Below are 20,162 nucleotides of genomic sequence, written 5' to 3' on the forward strand. Positions count from 1 at the left end.
GACCGCATTGTTGGTACATGGCCTGACGTCAACATGTCAGGGGACAACCCAAGGACTGGTCAGATTGGAGTCAGTGGGCAGTCCGGACTAGTTCAAGAAGCCACACACCCACGTGCATGCAGTGAAAGTGAAATAATCTTGTCTGGTATGGAGGTTTCATTTATCGTATCGTGACCTAACTAAATGTCCACTAGAATATCTTGAGTCACATGTGCGATTAACTAAAACGAATTTGGAGATCTAAAAAGTTGAGCACGTATGATACGCAATTCGTATCTAATAACAGAACACGTGACATGAACACCTCGTGTCGTCACTGATTGTCAGTGATCCCTTTATAAACTACTAAAAACATTGACAACCCGATTGCTTCATATTACTATCTACCATGCCATGAAATGCCATAACAGATTAACTGTAGTAATATGAAAGAATCGGGTGGTCCTGTTTAAGTAATATCTATAGATGACTCTGTTTAGTCAAAGTATAAGAGACCGCCTCCGTGGTCTTGTGGTAGAGCGTCCGCCCGGAGAGCGGAAGGTCCAGGGTTCGATCCCGGGCCGCGTCATACAAAAAGACGTTAAAAGATTGTACTTGTTGTTACCCTGTCTGGCGCTCGGCATTAAGGGGCTAAAACAAGGACTGGTCGGCTCGGAGTCAGTATACTGTGTCTGAGTGGGGTATTCATGTTAAACTGCGGCATGGTATCTCAGTGAGCTAGCACTATAAATCGGCATCAGTCCGGACTAGTAGAAGCAGCCACACACACAAATACACGTGCACGCACGTTGCTATATAAGTGCAATAATCTTGGACGCGACGTTAAACACAATTTCACCTCACCTCACCTCAAAGTATAAGAGGATTGCAAAATGGTTTAAATACTGTTCATGGTTACTGTGGCAAGTGGGGTCCAGGGCCCAGTTTCACAAAGCCATCTTAGCGCTAAGGTGATCGTAGCTCCCATACTTCACCACTGGCCTTTGATGGTCGTAGCGCTGAGATCGATTTGTGGAACGGTACCCTGGCATTAGGGCTCAGTCACACATTCAGGATTTTTACTGCCGTTCTTGATAGGACCATTCCCGATTTAAATTTGTCAAAAGTCTGATCAAGATCCTGTAATTAACAAACAATCAGATCCCGATTGAGCCGTTTCGTCCCGATTCTCCAGTTCCCAATCCGAATCTGATCCGATTTGTATCTTCCGCATGGTAAAAAACGACCGACTCTGTCCCGACAGCGTCCCGATTCTCCCGAATGCGATCCGACAGAGATCAGACAGTGACCGGACAGTGAACCGACAAAGACGGTTCGCATTCGGCAAGATCTGGACGCAATCTGGACTCAATCGACAAGCCACGGCAATAAACAATTCATGCCCGTTCATCACGACAGCGTCCCGATCCACAGGACACCGTCCCGACAACACAGGAAATTGTTACGATTTTGATCCAATACAGCAGAATCTGTCACGACATAGTCACGATTGTAATCCAACTAGACGGGACACACCATACTGTCGGGAGTGCTTGGCCGACCTCTCTGGACCTTTCCCGATCCGTAGGACTGTTACGAACCTGTACGACAGCGTTCAGACAATGTCAACAATGTCAATTCATCCGATTACGATATTTACCGACCCGTGAAGATCCGGGGTAGAATAGGTCTTCAGTAACCCATGCTTGCCGTAAAAGGAGACTATGCTTGTCGTAAGAGGGATCGTGTGGTCAGGCTCGCTGACTTGGTTGATACATGTCATCATATCCAAATTGCTTGGATCGATGCTCATGATCTCAATCACTGGATTTTCTTTTCAAGACTCGATTATTTACAGACCGCCGTCATACAGTTGGAATAATTCTGAGTGCGGTGTTAAACAACAAACACACAAACAAACAAACAAGCAAACAAACAAACAAACGACATTTACCTATAAACAGGATTGACTTCGATATTTAGAATAATCTTGGGCAACTGGGATGTTCCAGACTGAGTATTCTTTGGCACTGACAGTTTGACTATGAAGCCTTTAACCCATCAACCATAATAATTGTTCAAACAAACAAAGAATATTCATGAATAACTCGTGACTATGGTCAGTCCTCTATGTTCAAACAGATGAGTCTAAAACAGAGATTAGTTTAACGTCTGTGCATGTATTTCGCTATGTTGTTTTGTACGCGGACCCATGGTCACAACATTGCATTGAAGGAAAAACTTCATTCCTTGATCCTTTGGGCTTTTGTTACAAAACATGGTGACCATAGATACAGTTACATATCTATTTTCAGAGGTTCAGAACAATGTGTCAAAAATGAAATCAAATTCCGTTTAAAGATTACTGATAAAACGATTTGTGAAATTTAGGACTTCCTTCAAATCTATGCAATATTTGGGGTAAGACATTTAGGCAAGAAGTAGGCATCCCCATGGACACCAATTGTGCTTCCCTTGTCGCTGATCTTTTCTTCATGACCGCCTCCGTGGTCTAGTGGTAGAGCGTCCGCCCGGAGAGCGGAAGGTCCGGGGTTCGATCCCCGGCCGCGTCATACCAAAAGACGTTAACAGATGGTACTTGTTGTTACCCTGTCTGGCGCTCGGCATTAAGGGGCTAAAACAAGGACTGGTCGGCTCGGAGTCAGTATACTGTGTCTGAGTGGGGTATTCATGTTTAACTGCGGCATGGTATCTCAGTGAGCTAGCACTATAAATCGGCATGAGTTCGGACTAGTACAAGCAGCCACACAAACACACACACGTACATGCACGTCGCTATATAAGCGCAATAATCTTGGACGCGACGTTAAACCCCATTTCACCTCACCTCTTTTCTTCATGCATATAAATCCGAATTTCTGCTCAGATTGGCAAAGTGAAAATAAGGGAATTTAGCCAAGAGGTTTAAGATAAGTTTTAGGTATATCGATGATCTGATATCGTTCAATAACCACGAAATTCTCTTCCACTGATTTAGCCACTTGAACTTGAACCAGAGAGATGACTCAATCTTTCCAATAGTCAGCTTACCTTTAGGTCGAGCAGGATTCCTGCAGGTCCAGCCCTTGGTGTAAATATTTCACAACTTTTGAGGTACATTCTTTCCACCAATATTTCAAAGAGCGTCATAAGACCCTTGCTCGGAAGCTGTTTGATCGCAGTTACAAGAACCAAGGCCTCAGTAAAGCTTTCAAAGTGTTATAACGTAGGCATGTGGAGGACACTTCCAAATTTGACGCATCAGTGACAAAAATGATGTCTGATGCAATTCCCTATTTTGACTTGTACCATATGCTCGAGTGTTTTTTTTCAGGTGACCAGTTGTCTTGCCTTTGCATGTGTTTGTGACAGGTGCCAACACAATGGCCATTAGAAACCAAAGTCATTCCAACATATCACTGCTTAATGGACATTCACTTTCATCCCATTCAATCAGTAAACGATGCAGTGGTGTATTTTGATATCAGTTATGCTTTGAAGCGAAGTTGACAGTCACTGACCTTCTGTCTCATGCTTGTGAGAAATTAAAAGGTATCGCCGCAAACATCAAAGAATGGGTGCGAATAAAATACAGAATATGTCACTGAAGTGAAATGTAATTGCATCACCCTTCAATGTGTTGATAATCATTCATTCGAACTTCAAAGGCTGATACGAATCAACTCAAATATGAATGACAATTGTTGACTGTTGCGTTAAACAAAGAGACGCAGGATTAGAAGGATGAAACGCTGGATCTGATATGAAGAGAACAAGGGAATTGCGAACACTGGCTGTAACAGGACGTTAAAAAATAACTAACGTAGGAAGGAGACTAGCTGGATGTTGGAGGTGAGTGAGTGAGAGAGTGAGTTTAACGCCGCTTTGAATAGTATAGTTCAGTGTACCACGGCGTGTTAGCTTTATGCGGGAGGAAAGCACGAAATGATGAATGCTAGACGTCCCAACTTGTTGATGGTGCTGACAAACCTTGTCAGTTAGGGCGAACCCGGATTCAAACCCACGACATTAGGTTACTGGCATTGACGCAACTCTGTTGCAACCAAACCAAATGTGTATGTGGTAAGGACATGGGTAGATTAGAGGGATTCTACACATATGATGATGATCATGATCATCGTAGTCGTCATCGTCATCATCATCATTGATTTGATTATTATGAAGTTTAAAAGCACACAATGTAAATAATATCTAAAATTCTGAAATAACTAAAATAACTAATAGCTAAAATGTGACCATGAGATCTTATTGTTACCATTCTCAATGGATGAGTGTGCACTTGTTTTTCATTCCCAGTTCCCTACGACCGAAACAGCTTTTGAGGCGCTAAAATTTTATATGTCGTACGCCTTATTACTCTAAGCGTATTGAATCTTGCTTGGTAACAGTGTTAGAACCTACACCGAAACGTCGCTCCTAATTGTAATTAAGAAGTTGTTCATCCATATATCTTATCCTTACACCCATCAACGTGCCGGTATTCAGTGTTTGTAATATTAACTGTAATACTGAAGCACACGCAAGTGGCAAGTAAAGTCTAGCAAGCGTCCTCGTTTGAAATATATATCTTCAATAATTCACATCATTGTAAAGTACGTATCCTAACGATGATAGACACAGGACATTGATGTTAAACTATACATTCACTGAGAATTGTCCGTTTTATTTACCGATAATAATCCGGTTGAAATCTTGTTTTGGGCGTTGTTTCCTGTCGATTCCCAAATTGAAACAATATGTTAACCCAGAAATCTGAATTCAATTCAGTTTATTCATATATAACTGTAAGGCCACAGGTCCATAGTACAGAATACATGACAATGTGGAAGCGGTTACAAGGATTCATTTTTAATAGCATGGCATGGTATATAAATACAGATAGATGTCGTATAGCCGTTCTGCTCACATGTGATATTAATGAGATAAACTCGTATTTATTTGGATGTACATAGTATTTTTTTCAACATATTTGTCCTTAAATTATCATTTTTACAACATACAAATAAAAATGGAAATTCTTCTTCGAAGACATTTAAGGAACATTGTCTACATAATCTTAAACATTTTGGTATTTGTTTTGTGCCTGCCAACGTTAACCATTAATCTGTGTCAGCTGCATCTAAATTGTGTTGAAGATTTCTGCATTTTCTTATATTTACAGCAGTTAAATCATTTTCTGCGCATATTTGCATTTTAAAACATCTTTAATATTCGCATTTGCTTGATACATCTACAGTAGATCTCCATGTTTGAAAAAAGCGTCTGTCATATTTTCGATATCAACACAACGCCGATCTTCTGACATACGCCCAGTGTCAATGTGAGACCTCATCAACACTGGTCCTGTGGAACTCGTCCAACTCCAAGATAGATCCGACACTGAGCTTGTCTGCAGCCTCCTGTCCTGTCAGCCTCCTGTCCTGTCAGCCTCCTGTCCTGTCAGCCTCCTGTTACCCTGTCCAATGACGATCAAGAACTCTTCCCAATATCTGTGATAACCAGACTATATGATATGCACAACTTCCAAAGTGACTCCCAATTGATGTAAAATCTCTCCTCTTCACCGTTAACTTACAACATGTTTTTGTACTCTCATATGGAGGAATAAAAGTAATATTTATATATAACAACGAGCGTGCATTGCAGACAAACGTGACGTTGATAAGATTATTCCTGTATGGAATAGGTCGGTGTGCTGTGGCATCCACGAACCCAACTCAACTAAGGGACGCAAGTCTACATACGAACTGTGGCGCCTCAGACGACGTGGCCCACCACCTGTGCCACCTGATGTAGGTGTGAGGTAAAGAAGACGGATACAATCAGTGGGCGGGGCGGCACACCCAAAGCGCCCAACGTGTTAAGCAAGTAGTCAGTCTTGCTCAATATTAACTATATTGTGTGGCCTCTACAGAACGCCTGCAGCACGCTATGTCTAGTGTTTTGACCTAGTGGTCAACATACACGTACCTTCTGGCCTCGGTCGTGGAGATGTGTTAATACAGTTACAACACTAAATGGAAATAAACCTAAAATCATTTCCCTATATTAGCAATACCAATCAGTCTGGTTGTATCCAAATAGCTATGTTTTTTGTTACAAGTTTAAGAATGTTTTTTTGATCCATTTTTACTTAATAACAGCGGTCTTTGACATAAGACGGAAACTACAATGTGATGCGGGTCGTAGACTTCTTGGTTGAATCCACTTGCACGCGTATGGTTCTGACAGACCAAAGATCAAAAGTGGGACTCGAACCAAAATTTAAAGGATTCTGGCATGGAACAGGGGTGCAAATCTGCAATTACAGTTCATCAGACCACTGAGTTCGTCTGCATCTTTCCAAAGTTGTTTTCTTTGCTGATCGTATGGAAACATCCCTATCAAATGAAATGTATATTTTGTGTTCCTTTGTCAGTGAGAGTAGAAAGAAAAACACACACAAATCAATAATGTACTTTGTTGGGTTCCAGACTGGGTATGTTGAATATATATTCGTACAACGTAAATGCGATGGAGTGCAGGGTAGAAGATACAAGTTTGCGCGGACGTGCGCGTTCTCTCCGCGGCAGGTGCCCGTGTGTCTCGCGATCAGCTTCAGGGTCGGCTAATGTAACTACCAGTGCACGACCGCGTTCTCCCCGCGATACGTGACCGTGTGTCTCTCGCTGAACTGCATGTGCACTTCATACAGGAGATCGTCATCGAGCTTGCTCTTCAACTGATTCCAGATGAAGATGACAATGTTCTCCGAGGTTCTACAATTAAATCGATGTACAATATGATAAACTAATGCAATGGCAGAGTTAATAATAACAATGGTAACCAGTCACTAGCGAAAAGATCGCCACAGAGAATTCTTATAAGTCATGACATGTCATCAACGGATCAGTGAGAATTATATTTGAGCACATGAAAAACAGCAAGATACTTATGACCGACATAATGAGCAAAAAGAAAATGTCTTTTAGGATTATATTTTTAGAAATAAGGACGCTCGATGCCCTATTGTTTTTGAGGTAACATATTATATCATTTCTTCCTCTTAAATACGCATTAAATTGCATTTCTTTCTCTCAGTGTCGAGCAATAAAACTAAGGGGGCCTTCTGTGTTTCCGAGAACTCCTTTCACATGTTATTTTTCGTGTGTGTTTGTTGTTTAACGCAATATTCCAGCAGTATGACGGTAAATAATTAAGTCTGAACCAGACATTCGTTATTGACATCATGAGCAATTGGGATACGATGACCTGAAAAAAACACTATTACAAGCGTCTGTGTTTCACGCTTCGATCAAACATTTACTGATAATTGAGATTGAATCATTTGTCTATGTCAGGGAAATAATTTGTAATATAGTTTTGTAATTGTAGTTTACAGACACGATGGGAACAAAAAGTGCCTGTAACTGGTCTACACTCTTGACGAAATGTTAGATTGGTGACAGGGTAAACACAATTAATTGGTAACAACTTCTATATTTTAATGTAATCGCGACGTTTCGATATAGATCCCATTGACGGAGAAGCAACGGTATAAGGACCTATACACAAACGACACAATTGCACTAAAACAAAAAGGTTGTGGTCCATAAATTGTCCATTTTCTGCTCAGAAGTCATTCTACTTAATTGAGTCCAATACTGGCTGTACATCTCAAGACTGGGTTAGTCTACTCACGTGACCGTATCCCGGAAGTGGGGGACGTCGACGTTGATGTTCTTGTGGTCGAGGACATCCATGATGCATTCCTAGAATCATAACTGAATCATAATCCTGTTTATACGGTTTTCTGAAAAGTAACTCGTCCCTTACCAATGATAGATAAGGGATGACTATTACGATTGTTAACATAGCATTAGAACGACATACAGTTATAGAAACACAGTTAAAAGTACATCAATAGAGAAACACACCTTTACAAAGACACTTTTACCGATACACAAAAATACAGAGACACATTTACAAACATGACACATTACAGTTCAAAACATGCGAAAATACACATGCATAGCTGAACATATGCACACATGCCCATCTACACATAAACTGACACATTTCTACATGCATATGCTTACAGTCATAAGGCGTCTTAGTGTGGTAAGGTTGAAGACCATCCCCGTGACTGGATGAACCTGAAACATACAACTGGAGACATGAACGTTAACGACATAAGGACATGGTCATTGGAGACTTGATGACATCGTCAATGGAGTCTAGAGGACATGGTCATTGGAGACATATGGACATGGTTATTGAAGACTTGATGACATAGTCATTGGAGACATATGGACATAGTCATTGGAGACTTGATGACATCGTCATTGGAGTCTTGAGGACATGGACATTGGAGCCATATGGACATGGTTATTGGAGACTTGAGGGCATGGTCATTGGAGACATATGGACATAGTCATTGGAGACTTGATGACATGGTCATTGGAGACATATGGACATGGTCATTGGAGACTTGATGACATCGTCATTGGAGTCTTGAGGGCATGGTTATTGGAGACATATGGACATAGTCATTGGAGACTTGATGACATGGACATTGGAGACATATGGACATGTTCATTGGAGACTTGAGGACATGGCCCTGAAGATTTGAGACATAGTCATTGGAGACTTGATGACATGGACATTGGAAACTTGAGGACATGGACATTGGAGACATATGGACATGTTCATTGGAGACTTGAGGACATTGGCATTTGAGACATATGGACATGTTCATTGGAGACTTGAGGACATGGACGTTGGAGATTTGAGACATAGTCATTGGAGACTTGAGGACATGGTCATTTGAGACTTGATGACATCGTCATTGGAAACTTGAGGACATGGACATTGGAGACATATGGACATGTTCATTGGAGACTTGAGGACATGGTCATTGGAGACATATGGACATGGTTATTGAAGACTTGATGACATAGTCATTGGAGACATATGGACATAGTCATTGGAGACTTGATGACATCGTCATTGGAGTCTTGAGGACATGGACATTGGAGACATATGGACATGGTTATTGGAGACTTGAGGGCATGGTCATTGGAGACATATGGACATAGTCATTGGAGACTTGATGACATGGTCATTGGAGACATATGGACATGGTCATTGGAGACTTGATGACATCGTCATTGGAGTCTTGAGGGCATGGTCATTGGAGACATATGGACATAATCATTGGAGACTTGATGACATGGACATTGGAGACATATGGACATGTTCATTGGAGACTTGAGGACATGGCCCTGAAGATTTGAGACATAGTCATTGGAGACTTGACGACATGGACATTGGAAACTTGAGGACATGGGCATTGGAGACATATGGACATGTTCATTGGAGACTTGAGGACATGGACGTTGGAGATTTGAGACATAGTCATTGGAGACTTGAGGACATGGTCATTTGAGACTTGATGACATCGTCATTGGAAACTTGAGGACATGGACATTGGAGACATATGGACATGTTCATTGGAGACTTGAGGACATGGACGTTGGAGATTTGAGACATAGTCATTGGAGACTTGAGGACATGGTCATTTGAGACTTGATGACATCGTCATTGGAAACTTGAGGACATGGACATTGGAGACATATGGACATGTTCAATGGAGACTTGAGGACATGATCATTGGAGACATATGGACATGTTCATTGGAGACTTGAGGACATGGACATGAGAGATTTGAGAACATGGTCATTGAAGACATAGGGATATGATCATTGGAGACTTGAGGACATCGTCATTGGAGAATTGAGGACATGGACATTGGAAACATATGGACATGTTCATTGGAGACTTGAGGACATGGACATTGAAGATTTGAGATATAGTTATTGGAGACTTGAGGGCACGGTCATTGGAGATTTGAGACATAGTCATTGGAGACTTGAGGGCATTGTCATTGGAGACTTAAGGACATGGACATTGAAGATTTGATAACATGGTCATTGAAGACTTGAGGACATAGTCATTGGAGGGTTGAGGACATGGTAATTGAAGACTTGAGGACATGGACATTGGAGACACGAGGACATGGACATTGGAGACACGAGGACATGGTCATTGAAGACTTGAGGACATGGACATTGAAGACTTGAGGACATGGACATTAGAGACACGAGGACATGGTCATTGGAGACATGAGGACATGGTCAATTGAAGGTGTGACGCATGGTCATTTAAGACGTGAAGATGTTGTCATTGGAGAAGTGAATACATGGGCATACAAGACATGACGGCATGGTCGATGAAGACTTGAGGACATTGACATTGAACTTGAAGGCATGGCCATTGAAGACATCAGCACACGGGCATTTAAGACTTGAAGACACAGGCATTGCATATTGTGGTGAGAATCTCCTACCCAGTCAGGGTCTGATCAAGGCAGAAACGGTGTTCCAGATGTTCAGTGGGGGAAGCACTAATCTGTATGTGTGAGAGTCAGTGTGATATCCTAGGCAGGACAATGGTCAGTTTGTGGAAGGAAGCATTAATTTGTATGTGTATGATTCAATGTGATATCCTAGGCAGGACAATGGTCAGTTTGTGGAAGGAATGTTTTCTACTCACCGGTCCACGCAGCGTCACACGAACTGTGAACAAAACGAGGGAAATGTAGAGCACAATTACATTGAGTAAGTCAAGCAATCCTACTGATGTAATTTAAAACAGAATGTTGTCGCGATATGGCTGAAATATTATGGATGCCAAATTGAACATCAACATGATAGTTACATCGGTGTAAAATAAAAGAATATAATTAGCCGCCATCGCGATACCACCCCCTCCCCCCAAAAAACAAACAAAACAAACAAACAACAACAAAACATCAAAAACATCAACAAAAAACACAACAAAAGTTGTATTTATTAGAAGGAACTAATGTTACACTATGTATCCATAAAGGCTGTTTCTGCAACTTCCACCAGAATTACAGTGCTCTTGGTCATCATCTTAAAGGCATCTTACATGAAACAAAATTATTGCTATTTTGTTCTTTATCTCATTTGTTTCTGACATTTCTTTCGACACATTATGCATGTCACTTAGCCCTTGTACTGATCTTACCTTTGTAGTTGTGGCCATGACCATTTACGGAACTGCATTTTCCAAATATTTTCTCATTTTCCACATCTGTCAGCTGTTCACTATGGAAGAAGTATTTATTCAGACAATGGTTTGAATGTTTACATGAGTAGTGAAACCTCGTTAATCAAGACAGTTAACTATAGTCATATGAAAGAATTGGATGTTCTTTAACTATTTTAAGAAGTTATTATACATAAAGAAATAAGTTAAGCACACCCTAATACAGCTGCATCCCAAAAGTTTGTTCACTTCACTTTCTTAAAGTTAAGTACTGTATTTTGATACTTAGATTATTTTATTTTCCAATCTATTGGTTTTTTTTAGATATGCATACTAACCTTATAGGCAAATGTACCAAACTTAACCGAAATTTGCCAACTTTACATGTATATTTAGTTTTGTATCCACTTTTCAATGTGTTACCTATCAGTCGTCAGAAGTACGGAGAAGACTGTTTGCAGCATCAAAGGGTAAGTTAACATCTTTTCTCTTCAGTAATCTTTGTAGCTAACCTTTGGCCTCTAATAATGTGTCTGACAAAATGATTTTGAGAAAAATGTTAACTGTAAATGCAGTTTAATAGGGTTTTTCGATACAATGTGCTTTTTGCAAAATAATATCTGCCAAAATCAATGTTCTAGAGATAAGACTCTGCAAATCATTTCAACTTCTAGTTAATTATGTTATAATTTATTTGATTTAATTTGTAATGCAGGATGGCAGCGAGAAAGAGACGTAACCTGACTTTAGATGAGAGGAGGCAAATTGTAACCATGAGAGATTTGGGGTTTCCATGGAAGACTGTGAAAAGAAATGAGAAGAGAATACGAATGTAGGGTGTTAATTATAGGAATGATAAAACTCTATCAAAAGTACAAGACAACAGGCAGCGTTAACGACCGTGTAAGATCTGGCAGACCGAAATGTACTTCTGTACGAAAAGACAGAATAATCCGCAAAGCATGTCTAAGAGATAGGTATGCAACGCTCAACATTCTTCATGGAAAATTAAAGCAATCACTGGGTAGAACAATCAGTAGGATGATAATCTCAAGACGACTTATGCTCTTTGGTCTAAAATGCTATGTGCCTTTCCGTAAACCCCTCTTGAATAAACGTCAACGTAAAAACAGATTTGTATGGGCAAAACAGGTTCGACGTTTTGGTCTGCCACAGTGGAAGAAGGTGTTATTTTCAGATGAATCCATCTTCAGGTGTTTCAGTAATCGCAGACGTATGAAGGTTCGAAGATTTATTCATGAAAGATTCAGTAAACAATGTGTTCAGTCCACCGTCAAACACCCACCCCAGGTTCATGTTTGGGGGGTTATTTCACAAAATGGTCCAGGAGTCCTCAAGAAAGTCCACGGGACATTGAATAGTGAACGTTATCAAAACTACATTATCAATGATATTGTAGAACATGGCAACTGTCTCATGTTTCCAGACAAGGGCTTCATATTTCAAACTGACAACGCTCAAGAACACAATTCAAGATCTACCCAACATTTCTTGGCAAGAAAGGGAGTACAAGTATTACCATGGCCTGGGAACTCCCCAGACATGAATCCTATTGAAAATATCTGGGACTTGATCGGAAAACGTGTTGCCAAGGACATGCCAAAATCGAGTGAGGAGCTCTGGAAGTCCGTTCAAAAACATTGGTTTTCTTTGCCAAAAGAGGTGTTCCAACGGTTATACCGATCCATGACCCAGAGAGTGAATGCAGTCGTCACTGCTAAAGGTGGACACACTCATTATTGAACGTCCTTTCAGAATAAAATGATCAAATGATAAAAATGTTTGTTGTTTTCTCTGTATTTCAGAGTTGGTTGATTACAATGTCTTACTGAGGTGAACAAAGCTTTATATTTCATTATTGTTTGGTCCCAATATTTGTAACAGTCATGAAAGATATAATTACGGGAAGAATTTGTTTTCTCGAGATGATGTTATCTGTCATGCGTGACGAAAGCTCACGTGCCATGCATGGTATGCCCGTGCATCAAACTACCCTCGAGTATATCTAAAAGCAGTATATCCAAACGTTAAAATTGCTTTCTTAAGCTCGGTTTTAAACAGTTATTCCATGACATTGTGTGACCATGGCTCGAAGGCGATTATCAAACGCCACAAGATGGCAAATAATCAGCATGCATAACTCAGGAATGCCTTGTAATGCCATTGGTCGAAATTTAGGGTATCATCACACTGTCGTAAGCCGTTTAGTCGAGAAACATGCTCAGACCAGTGATGTACAGGACCGTCCAAGATCCGGAAGTCCTCCTGTGACGACACATCGCGAAGACAGGGACCTTCTTCGTCTTATCTGCCGAGAACCCTTTTTAACAAGTATTCGTCTGAAACAGCTGTGGTTGCCCAATCGTCGTTTCAGCACCAGAACCGTCAGGAACCGCCTGAAAGCAGCTGGACTGAGGGCTAGACGAGTCATAAAGCGTCCCTTGTTGAGAGATCGCCATAAAGCTGCTCGTTTAGCATGGTGTATTGCGCGACAGAACTGGAATCTGAGAACGGATCCATTGGTCAGACGAAAGTCTCTTTCTCCTCCACGTCACAGGTCGAAGAACGAGAGTTTGGGGGCACCAGAACACGGCCTACTTCGCCAGGAACATTGAACCGACTGTTGCATACGGCGGGGGCTCGGTAATGGTTTGGGGGATGTATCTCTCATGATTGCAGGGTGGATTTGGTCACCATAAGGGCAACTTAACAGGGACTCAGTACATCCGGACGTCGTCGTTCATCATTTTGACAACCACCCTCTTGCTACTCGACCTCAGTACATGGATGACAATGCCAGGCTTCATCGTTCGCATGCAGTCGTGGATTACATGAGGGCCAATGCAATAACGAATCTACCCTGGCCAGTAATGAGCCCAGATTTGAAACCCCTTGAACATGTTTGGGATATTCTGGGGCGGCGCATACAGGCACGAGATCCTCCTGTGCAAGATTGACTCCAACTGGAAGCAGCATTGCACCAGGAGTTGTTGTTGTTGACCCATCAACAGATCCAACGTCTGACTGGAAGCATGAGGCGTAGGGTGGAATGCGTCATCCTTGCATGTGGCGGTTATACCCGCTACTGATCTGTTTCACGTGTCATGTCAAGTAGAGACTTTATGAAACATCAAACGTAACTCGTTTACTTAATCCTTCAGCTTCATACCTTTTTGAGGTATTGTCTAAGGTCAAGAACAATACCTGTGTTACCATGATGTTTTTGTCAGTAAATTTAAATCACAACTCACCAATATTTTCTTTATTTGTTGTCAATTGTTTGTTCTATCCGATGATATTGGTATCGCCCAGCTCATGTGGTCAGTCATCCCATGCCATGACTTTTGCCATTTGTCATGGTTCAGAAATAGGGGTGCGCTTAACTTTTTTCTTTGTGTATATAAGTTTAAAAATTAATCAAATTATTTTGTCTTTAGTGTGGTGTATATGTGAAAGTATGGTGCTAGCAGTAATCACACAGCTAACGTGTGAGTGACGTTTACACCCTTTGTGCAGCCGTTACGTCAGTGTGTGAGTGACGTTTAACACCCTTTGGACAGCCGTTACGTCAGTGTGTGAGTGACGTTTAACACTCTTTGGACAGCCGTTACGTCAGTGTGTGAGTGACGTTTAACACCCATTGTGCAGCCGTTACGTCAATTTGTGTGTGACGTTTAATACTCTTTGGGCAGCCGTTACATCAGTGTGTGTGTGTGACGTTTAACTCCCATTGTGCAGCCGTTACGACAGTGTGTGAGTGACGTTTAAGACCCTTTGTGCAGCCGTTACGTCAGTGTGTGAGTGACGTTTAACACTCTTTGGACAGCCGTTACATCAGTGTGTGAGTGACGTTTAACACTCTTTGGACAGCCGTTACATCAGTGTGTGAGTGACGTTTAACACTCTTTGGACAGCCGTTACATCAGTGTGTGAGTGACGTTTAACACTCTTTGGACAGCCGTTACATCAGTGTGTGAGTGACGTTTAACACCCATTGTGCAGCCGTTACGTCAATTTGTGTGTGACGTTTAATACTCTTTGGACAGCCGTTACATCAGTGTGTGAGTGACGTCTAACACTCTTTGGACAGCCGTTACATCAGTGTGTGAGTGACGTTTAACACCCATTGTGCAGCCGTTACGTCAATTTGTGTGTGACGTTTAATACTATTTGGGCAGCCGTTACATCAGTGTGTGTGTGTGACGTTTAACTCCCATTGTGCAGCCGTTACGACAGTGTGTGAGTGACGTTTAAGACCCTTTGTGGAGCCGTTACATCAGTGTGTGAGTGACGTTTAACACTCTTTGGACAGCCGTTACATCAGTGTGTGAGTGACGTTAACACCCATTGTGTAGCCGTTACGTCAATTTGTGAGTGACGTTTAACACCCATTGTGCAGCCGTTACGTCAGTGTGTGAGTGACGTTTAACGCTCATTGTGCAGCCGTTACGTCAGTGTGTGAGTGACGTTTAACGCTCATTGTGCAGCCGTTACCTCTGTATGTGAGTGACGTATAACACCAATAAGGCAGCCGTTACGTCAGTGTGTCAGGTCCTCATAATCCTGTTTTGGTGGCGGTGGGGCGACACAAGTAATCGTTAGCTTGGGTTCGATTCCACATATGGCTTCGAAGTGTGAAGACCGTCATATGGCGGGAATTTTACTAACGTAGCATAAAAGCTCGCCCACTCACAATTGCCACATTTATTTATACACGAAATGATTCAAAACACAGTGACTATCTCCTATGGGCACTATGACCAGTTTACTATTGCCACTAACTAAAAAGACGTTTTGAAGTTTACGTGAAGAGCCTGTGTCCGGCGCTGAATGTTTCCGTTCTGCTGATGTAAACAGTTCTGTTCTCGCTCCGCTCCATTGTTACCTGGCGTCCTGCAAGAGAGAAGTAGACCATCCTCGATTTTCCAGGGTTTTATATATTCTATTATGACACATACCCTGCACGGAATCTCCACCAAGCTTCGTTATGAACAATGGTCAAAAGACATGCCGCTAAAGTAGTCGTCCAATCAGATCACACTCATGAGCGAGAGAAATCTTGTGCTAAGTTGGTGATAGGAGAGATGAAGATGGTGACGTCACTTCCGAAACGAAACTGTGGTGGCTCTGTAGATTATTACCACGAGTTTACGCAGACTTTGAAATAATGACCAAATCACAATAACAATTATTATGATCTTGAATTTGGTCTGTCATTAACCACTGTCAATCGGACGTGAAAGTGGCTTCGTTAATTTCCCATTAGTGGTTGTACTTTCATTGTTTGTTGTTTAACGCCGCACTCAGCAACATCCTAGCTACATGACGGCAGTCTGTAAACAATCTGGGTCAGACAATCCAGTGATTGTACTGCACTATATAAACATGTTAAACTATTCAAGTTTCACCAAAGGATCAACGTGGCCTTAGCATGAATAATATTCACAAAAACAGCAGGTTGCCGAACAACAAATGTTCCAAATAAGAACAAAATTACTTATACAGACGTTAATTTAGAAAGCTGTATTTCGTTAACAGTAATGTGCGAGTGACAGCAAGTAATAGTTTATTAACATACGAGCTCAGGTAGATGTTCACGTGTTAAATATTAATGAGGCTATTTTTCTCAGTACATCATGTAGCAACACTATCTATAGATTTAACACAAATAATATGTTTTGGAATTGGAACCCTTGATAAAAGACTCACATACGAGAGGTGACTCTACATACGAACTGTGGCGCCTCAGACGACTGGGCCCACCACCTGTGCCACCTGATGTAGGTGTCAGGTAAAGAAGACGGATACAATCAGTGAGCAGGGCGGCACACTCAAAGCGCCAAACATGTTAATATAAATTGCCAATGCATGAGAATGACCAGCCATTGTTCACGTGTTAAATATTAATGAGGCTATCTTTCTCCTACAGTACATCATGTAGCACCCAACATGTTAAGCAAGTGGTCAGTCTTGCTCAATATTAACTATATTGTGTGGCCTCTACAGAACGCCTGCAGCACGCTATGTCCAGTGTTTCGACCAAGTGGTCAACGTACACGTACCTTCTGGCCTCGGTCGTCGAGATGTGTGGCGCTACTGGACAGTGTTAATGCAGTTACAACGCTAAATGAAATGTGTTTAAATTTAATCCCCCATATGAACATATCACAAGTGATTCCGTGGCAATTCATTGGTTAACCAAGCACTTCATTTACGTTAGGTCCACACATCTAAAACACCAAAAAGCGAAGTACTGTTGCCTGATTGGCTGATGCTAGCGTGGGCGTACATTAGCGCTCACTTTTGTACTGCATTATCACTGATTCGTATCGTTGTCTGCAACTGGTTGTGTTAACGATTAAGTATGCAGTCTGTGTAGATCCGCGAAACTTAATCTTTGTACACTCTGTAAGATTTGTTTTTGTTTTTTTATTGTTGTTTAACGCCGCACTCAGCAATATTCCATCTATATGACGACAGTCTGTTGTCATTCGAAGGTACAGCTAACAAAGACATATTTCGGAGTACTTTAGTCCAGGGAACACATTCTGGTACACCTCCTTAAATGAAGTGAAAAAAAGATTACATACATCTTGTGCACATTTATCGAGGGCATTATGAACATCGCCATTTGTATTTCGTCGTTTGAAAAGCGATCCTGTTGGAAAGTTGTCACAATTATCCTTTGTATAATCATACAAGCTCTCTCGGACGTAACTCATTCATGCTTTTGTCGTAAAAACTAAGTAGGCTTTCCATGAATGATCGCTTTTCTTTGTGTTTAAGTTTTTTAAGTGTTTAAGTATCTCCAGATACATGGCTTTGTCCTGTTCATCGCTGGGCTGTGCACTGTAGACCTCGTCGGATTCTTCTATTGTTGGCAAAAGGTACCCGAGCGCTCAATGTGCGTCTCTGGTAAAGGCTCCATCGTTAAATTGAGTTGGGTTGTTAACACAATAGATGGTAAGATATCATTTTACAGATTCCGACCAAAAACTACAACATTAAACTCACTTTCCAAGAAACTTCGTTTTCACGGTATTGTTTTCCTGTGATGCTCAGTTGTTAGGAGGTACTTTCTCAAGTTGTACAGCTGTATAGATCATGAGATAAGTAGCACGTTTCTCTGAGCGATGTTACGTGCGACCGTCCCCTTCGACGGTGATCTCCATTATGCTCTACGTACGAAACTAGATGTATAAAATTGCACGAAATACGAAACGGACGAAAACAGGGCAATGAGACAAAGAAACGGGGTAAAATGGATGTTATATAGCATGAACGTTTTATCATCATCGGTGCAAAGAATTGATATATTCGAGTAACCATAATATCTGTTAAAATATTTCATGGACAAATCAGTGTCCAGAACAGCGAATTCTACCACGTGTTGGCTATTCACGGCACATTTTAACAAGATGCAAATCACGTACATTCGCCATGTTCAGCGTAGGTATTGTGTTACCATGGGGACCTTCTGATCTATAACTAGACTCTTTCAGGTCACCTCCATGTGTTCATAAATATATTCGGAACAGTAAACATTATTATTTATTGTCTTTGTCTTTGTTTGTGAGCCGAATAAATGACTTCCATTATCCTGCCAGATTATGACATGAATATATATTTATGGTCATGTGAATTGTCTGGTCAAACATAAAACAAAATAGTTCACATCTAGAACGATGATATGTAGCAAGGCCATGACATTGTAGCTTGTGCTTCGGGAGACGCCATGTCAAATAGGTTTTTGGTTTGGTTTGGTTTGTTGTTTAACGCCGCGCTCAGCAATATTCCAGCTTCATGACGGCGGTCTGTAAATAATCGAGTCTGGACTAGACGATGGGACTGATGTCATCTTCACCATAAACCTCTCATATGGGTAGAGAGCATTTCCCTTCTCGAACAGTTTCTTGTGAGCAAGGATTAAGGCGTCATTAACTTTTAATTTGCATACTTTCAGGTACACGTAGGCAGTTCATTGTTATATTACTTACTGCTTTCTCCCGACATCAAGATGAAGGATGTGTTGGATCAGTGTCATTAACATCGGCCACCGTGTCTCCGGTATCTTTATAAAATAGTTGAGTGTGAAGCTTGGCATTCATGCCATTCTCAAGAAGGAATTGCATCATGGCCTTGTGACGATAACCCCCATTGCTGGAGCTCACCTGCTGTCCCTGTAGGTAAACATTGATCTGAGACCAAAGACTCTGCAATGTCAGGTTGACGGGTTTTCTCCTTATCAGTGAGATGCTAATGATCAGCACGAGTCACTCTCAGTTGGACGTGAATTCTGGTTCGACCCACATCGAAGTAATCGCTACCAGCGTTGTTCATGTGGAATTCCACGGGACTGGAGTCCGTGATGACCGAGAGAGGGCGAACATTGTCGTAATAATTTGTAGGATGCTAGTTTGATAGGGATCCAGATCAAACAAATCCAGAGAAGAAGGGAGAGTTTCTATAACCTGCTTCTTTGTGAGTACCGACATGTTATTGGGGGAAAATGTCCTTTTTACCAACGCTTGGAGTATTGTTAAACTTCAGAGATGGCCTTCCCGACGAACTTTCTTCGGCCTGACAATTTATTCACCAACTTGCCTTTTTATAGCGTTGATTCTCTGCTGTGCAGCCTCTGCTCTTTCAACCACATCTTGGCTGTGTAACGTCACTTTTATTTTGACCGATGATCTAGCCGATTTTGAAGCTGGAGGCTTTCTGGGTAGAATGGAAATGATTTGGAATCGAGGACGTCCCTTCATCACTGGTGCGTTAGAACCTTTCGATCTATTTTTAAAGAAGTGCATGAATTTATTAGGCTCGGTATATACAATTTGCGTTCCACAGTTTAGGTCTAAAATGGATTGCGACGCAAGACACGTGACACGTTCACGCCTTTCAGAATGAGTGTGAGGCCCCCTTTGCACACTTTATATATAGTTGAATTCCGGAGGTGTCTTTCAAAACCACAAGTATGTACCGTGGTAGATAGAAATAGTAATTGGGACCGCATATCAACACGTCTT

General features: G+C 41.5%; 1 protein-coding gene across 1 annotated transcript; it reads right to left on the minus strand.

Moving 5' to 3' along the window:
- Positions 1 to 4,806: 4,806 nt before the first annotated feature.
- On the minus strand, positions 4,807 to 17,315 carry LOC124134201 (6-pyruvoyl tetrahydrobiopterin synthase-like). Its single transcript, XM_046498919.2, has 7 exons — positions 17,196 to 17,315; positions 15,939 to 16,026; positions 11,092 to 11,171; positions 10,594 to 10,616; positions 8,079 to 8,135; positions 7,681 to 7,751; positions 4,807 to 6,758 (listed from the first exon to the last, which is right to left on the minus strand). The coding sequence occupies exons 2-7, from the start codon at positions 16,010 to 16,012 to the stop codon at positions 6,617 to 6,619; spliced, it is 447 nt and encodes a 148-aa protein (XP_046354875.1). The 5' UTR covers positions 16,013 to 16,026; positions 17,196 to 17,315; the 3' UTR covers positions 4,807 to 6,616.
- Between the last annotated feature and the right edge of the window lie 2,847 nt (positions 17,316 to 20,162).

Source organism: Haliotis rufescens, unplaced genomic scaffold (genome assembly GCF_023055435.1).
Source record: "Haliotis rufescens isolate VD_foot unplaced genomic scaffold, xgHalRufe1.0.p SCAF_1, whole genome shotgun sequence".
Classification (NCBI taxonomy): domain Eukaryota; kingdom Metazoa; phylum Mollusca; class Gastropoda; order Lepetellida; family Haliotidae; genus Haliotis; species Haliotis rufescens.

Bases quoted from the DNA above. Each gene is read 5' to 3' on its own strand.
- LOC124134201 (XM_046498919.2), bottom strand. From the start codon at position 16,012: ATGGAGCGGAGCGAGAACAGAACTGTTTACATCAGCAGAACGGAAACA. The intron at 8,136-10,593 runs GTGAGTAGAAAA...TGTATGTTTCAG, and splicing joins GTGTGACGCTGCGTGGACCG to GTTCATCCAGTCACGGGGAT. The intron at 6,759-7,680 runs GTGAGTAGACTA...ATTTAATTGTAG, and splicing joins CACTTCCGGGATACGGTCAC to AACCTCGGAGAACATTGTCA.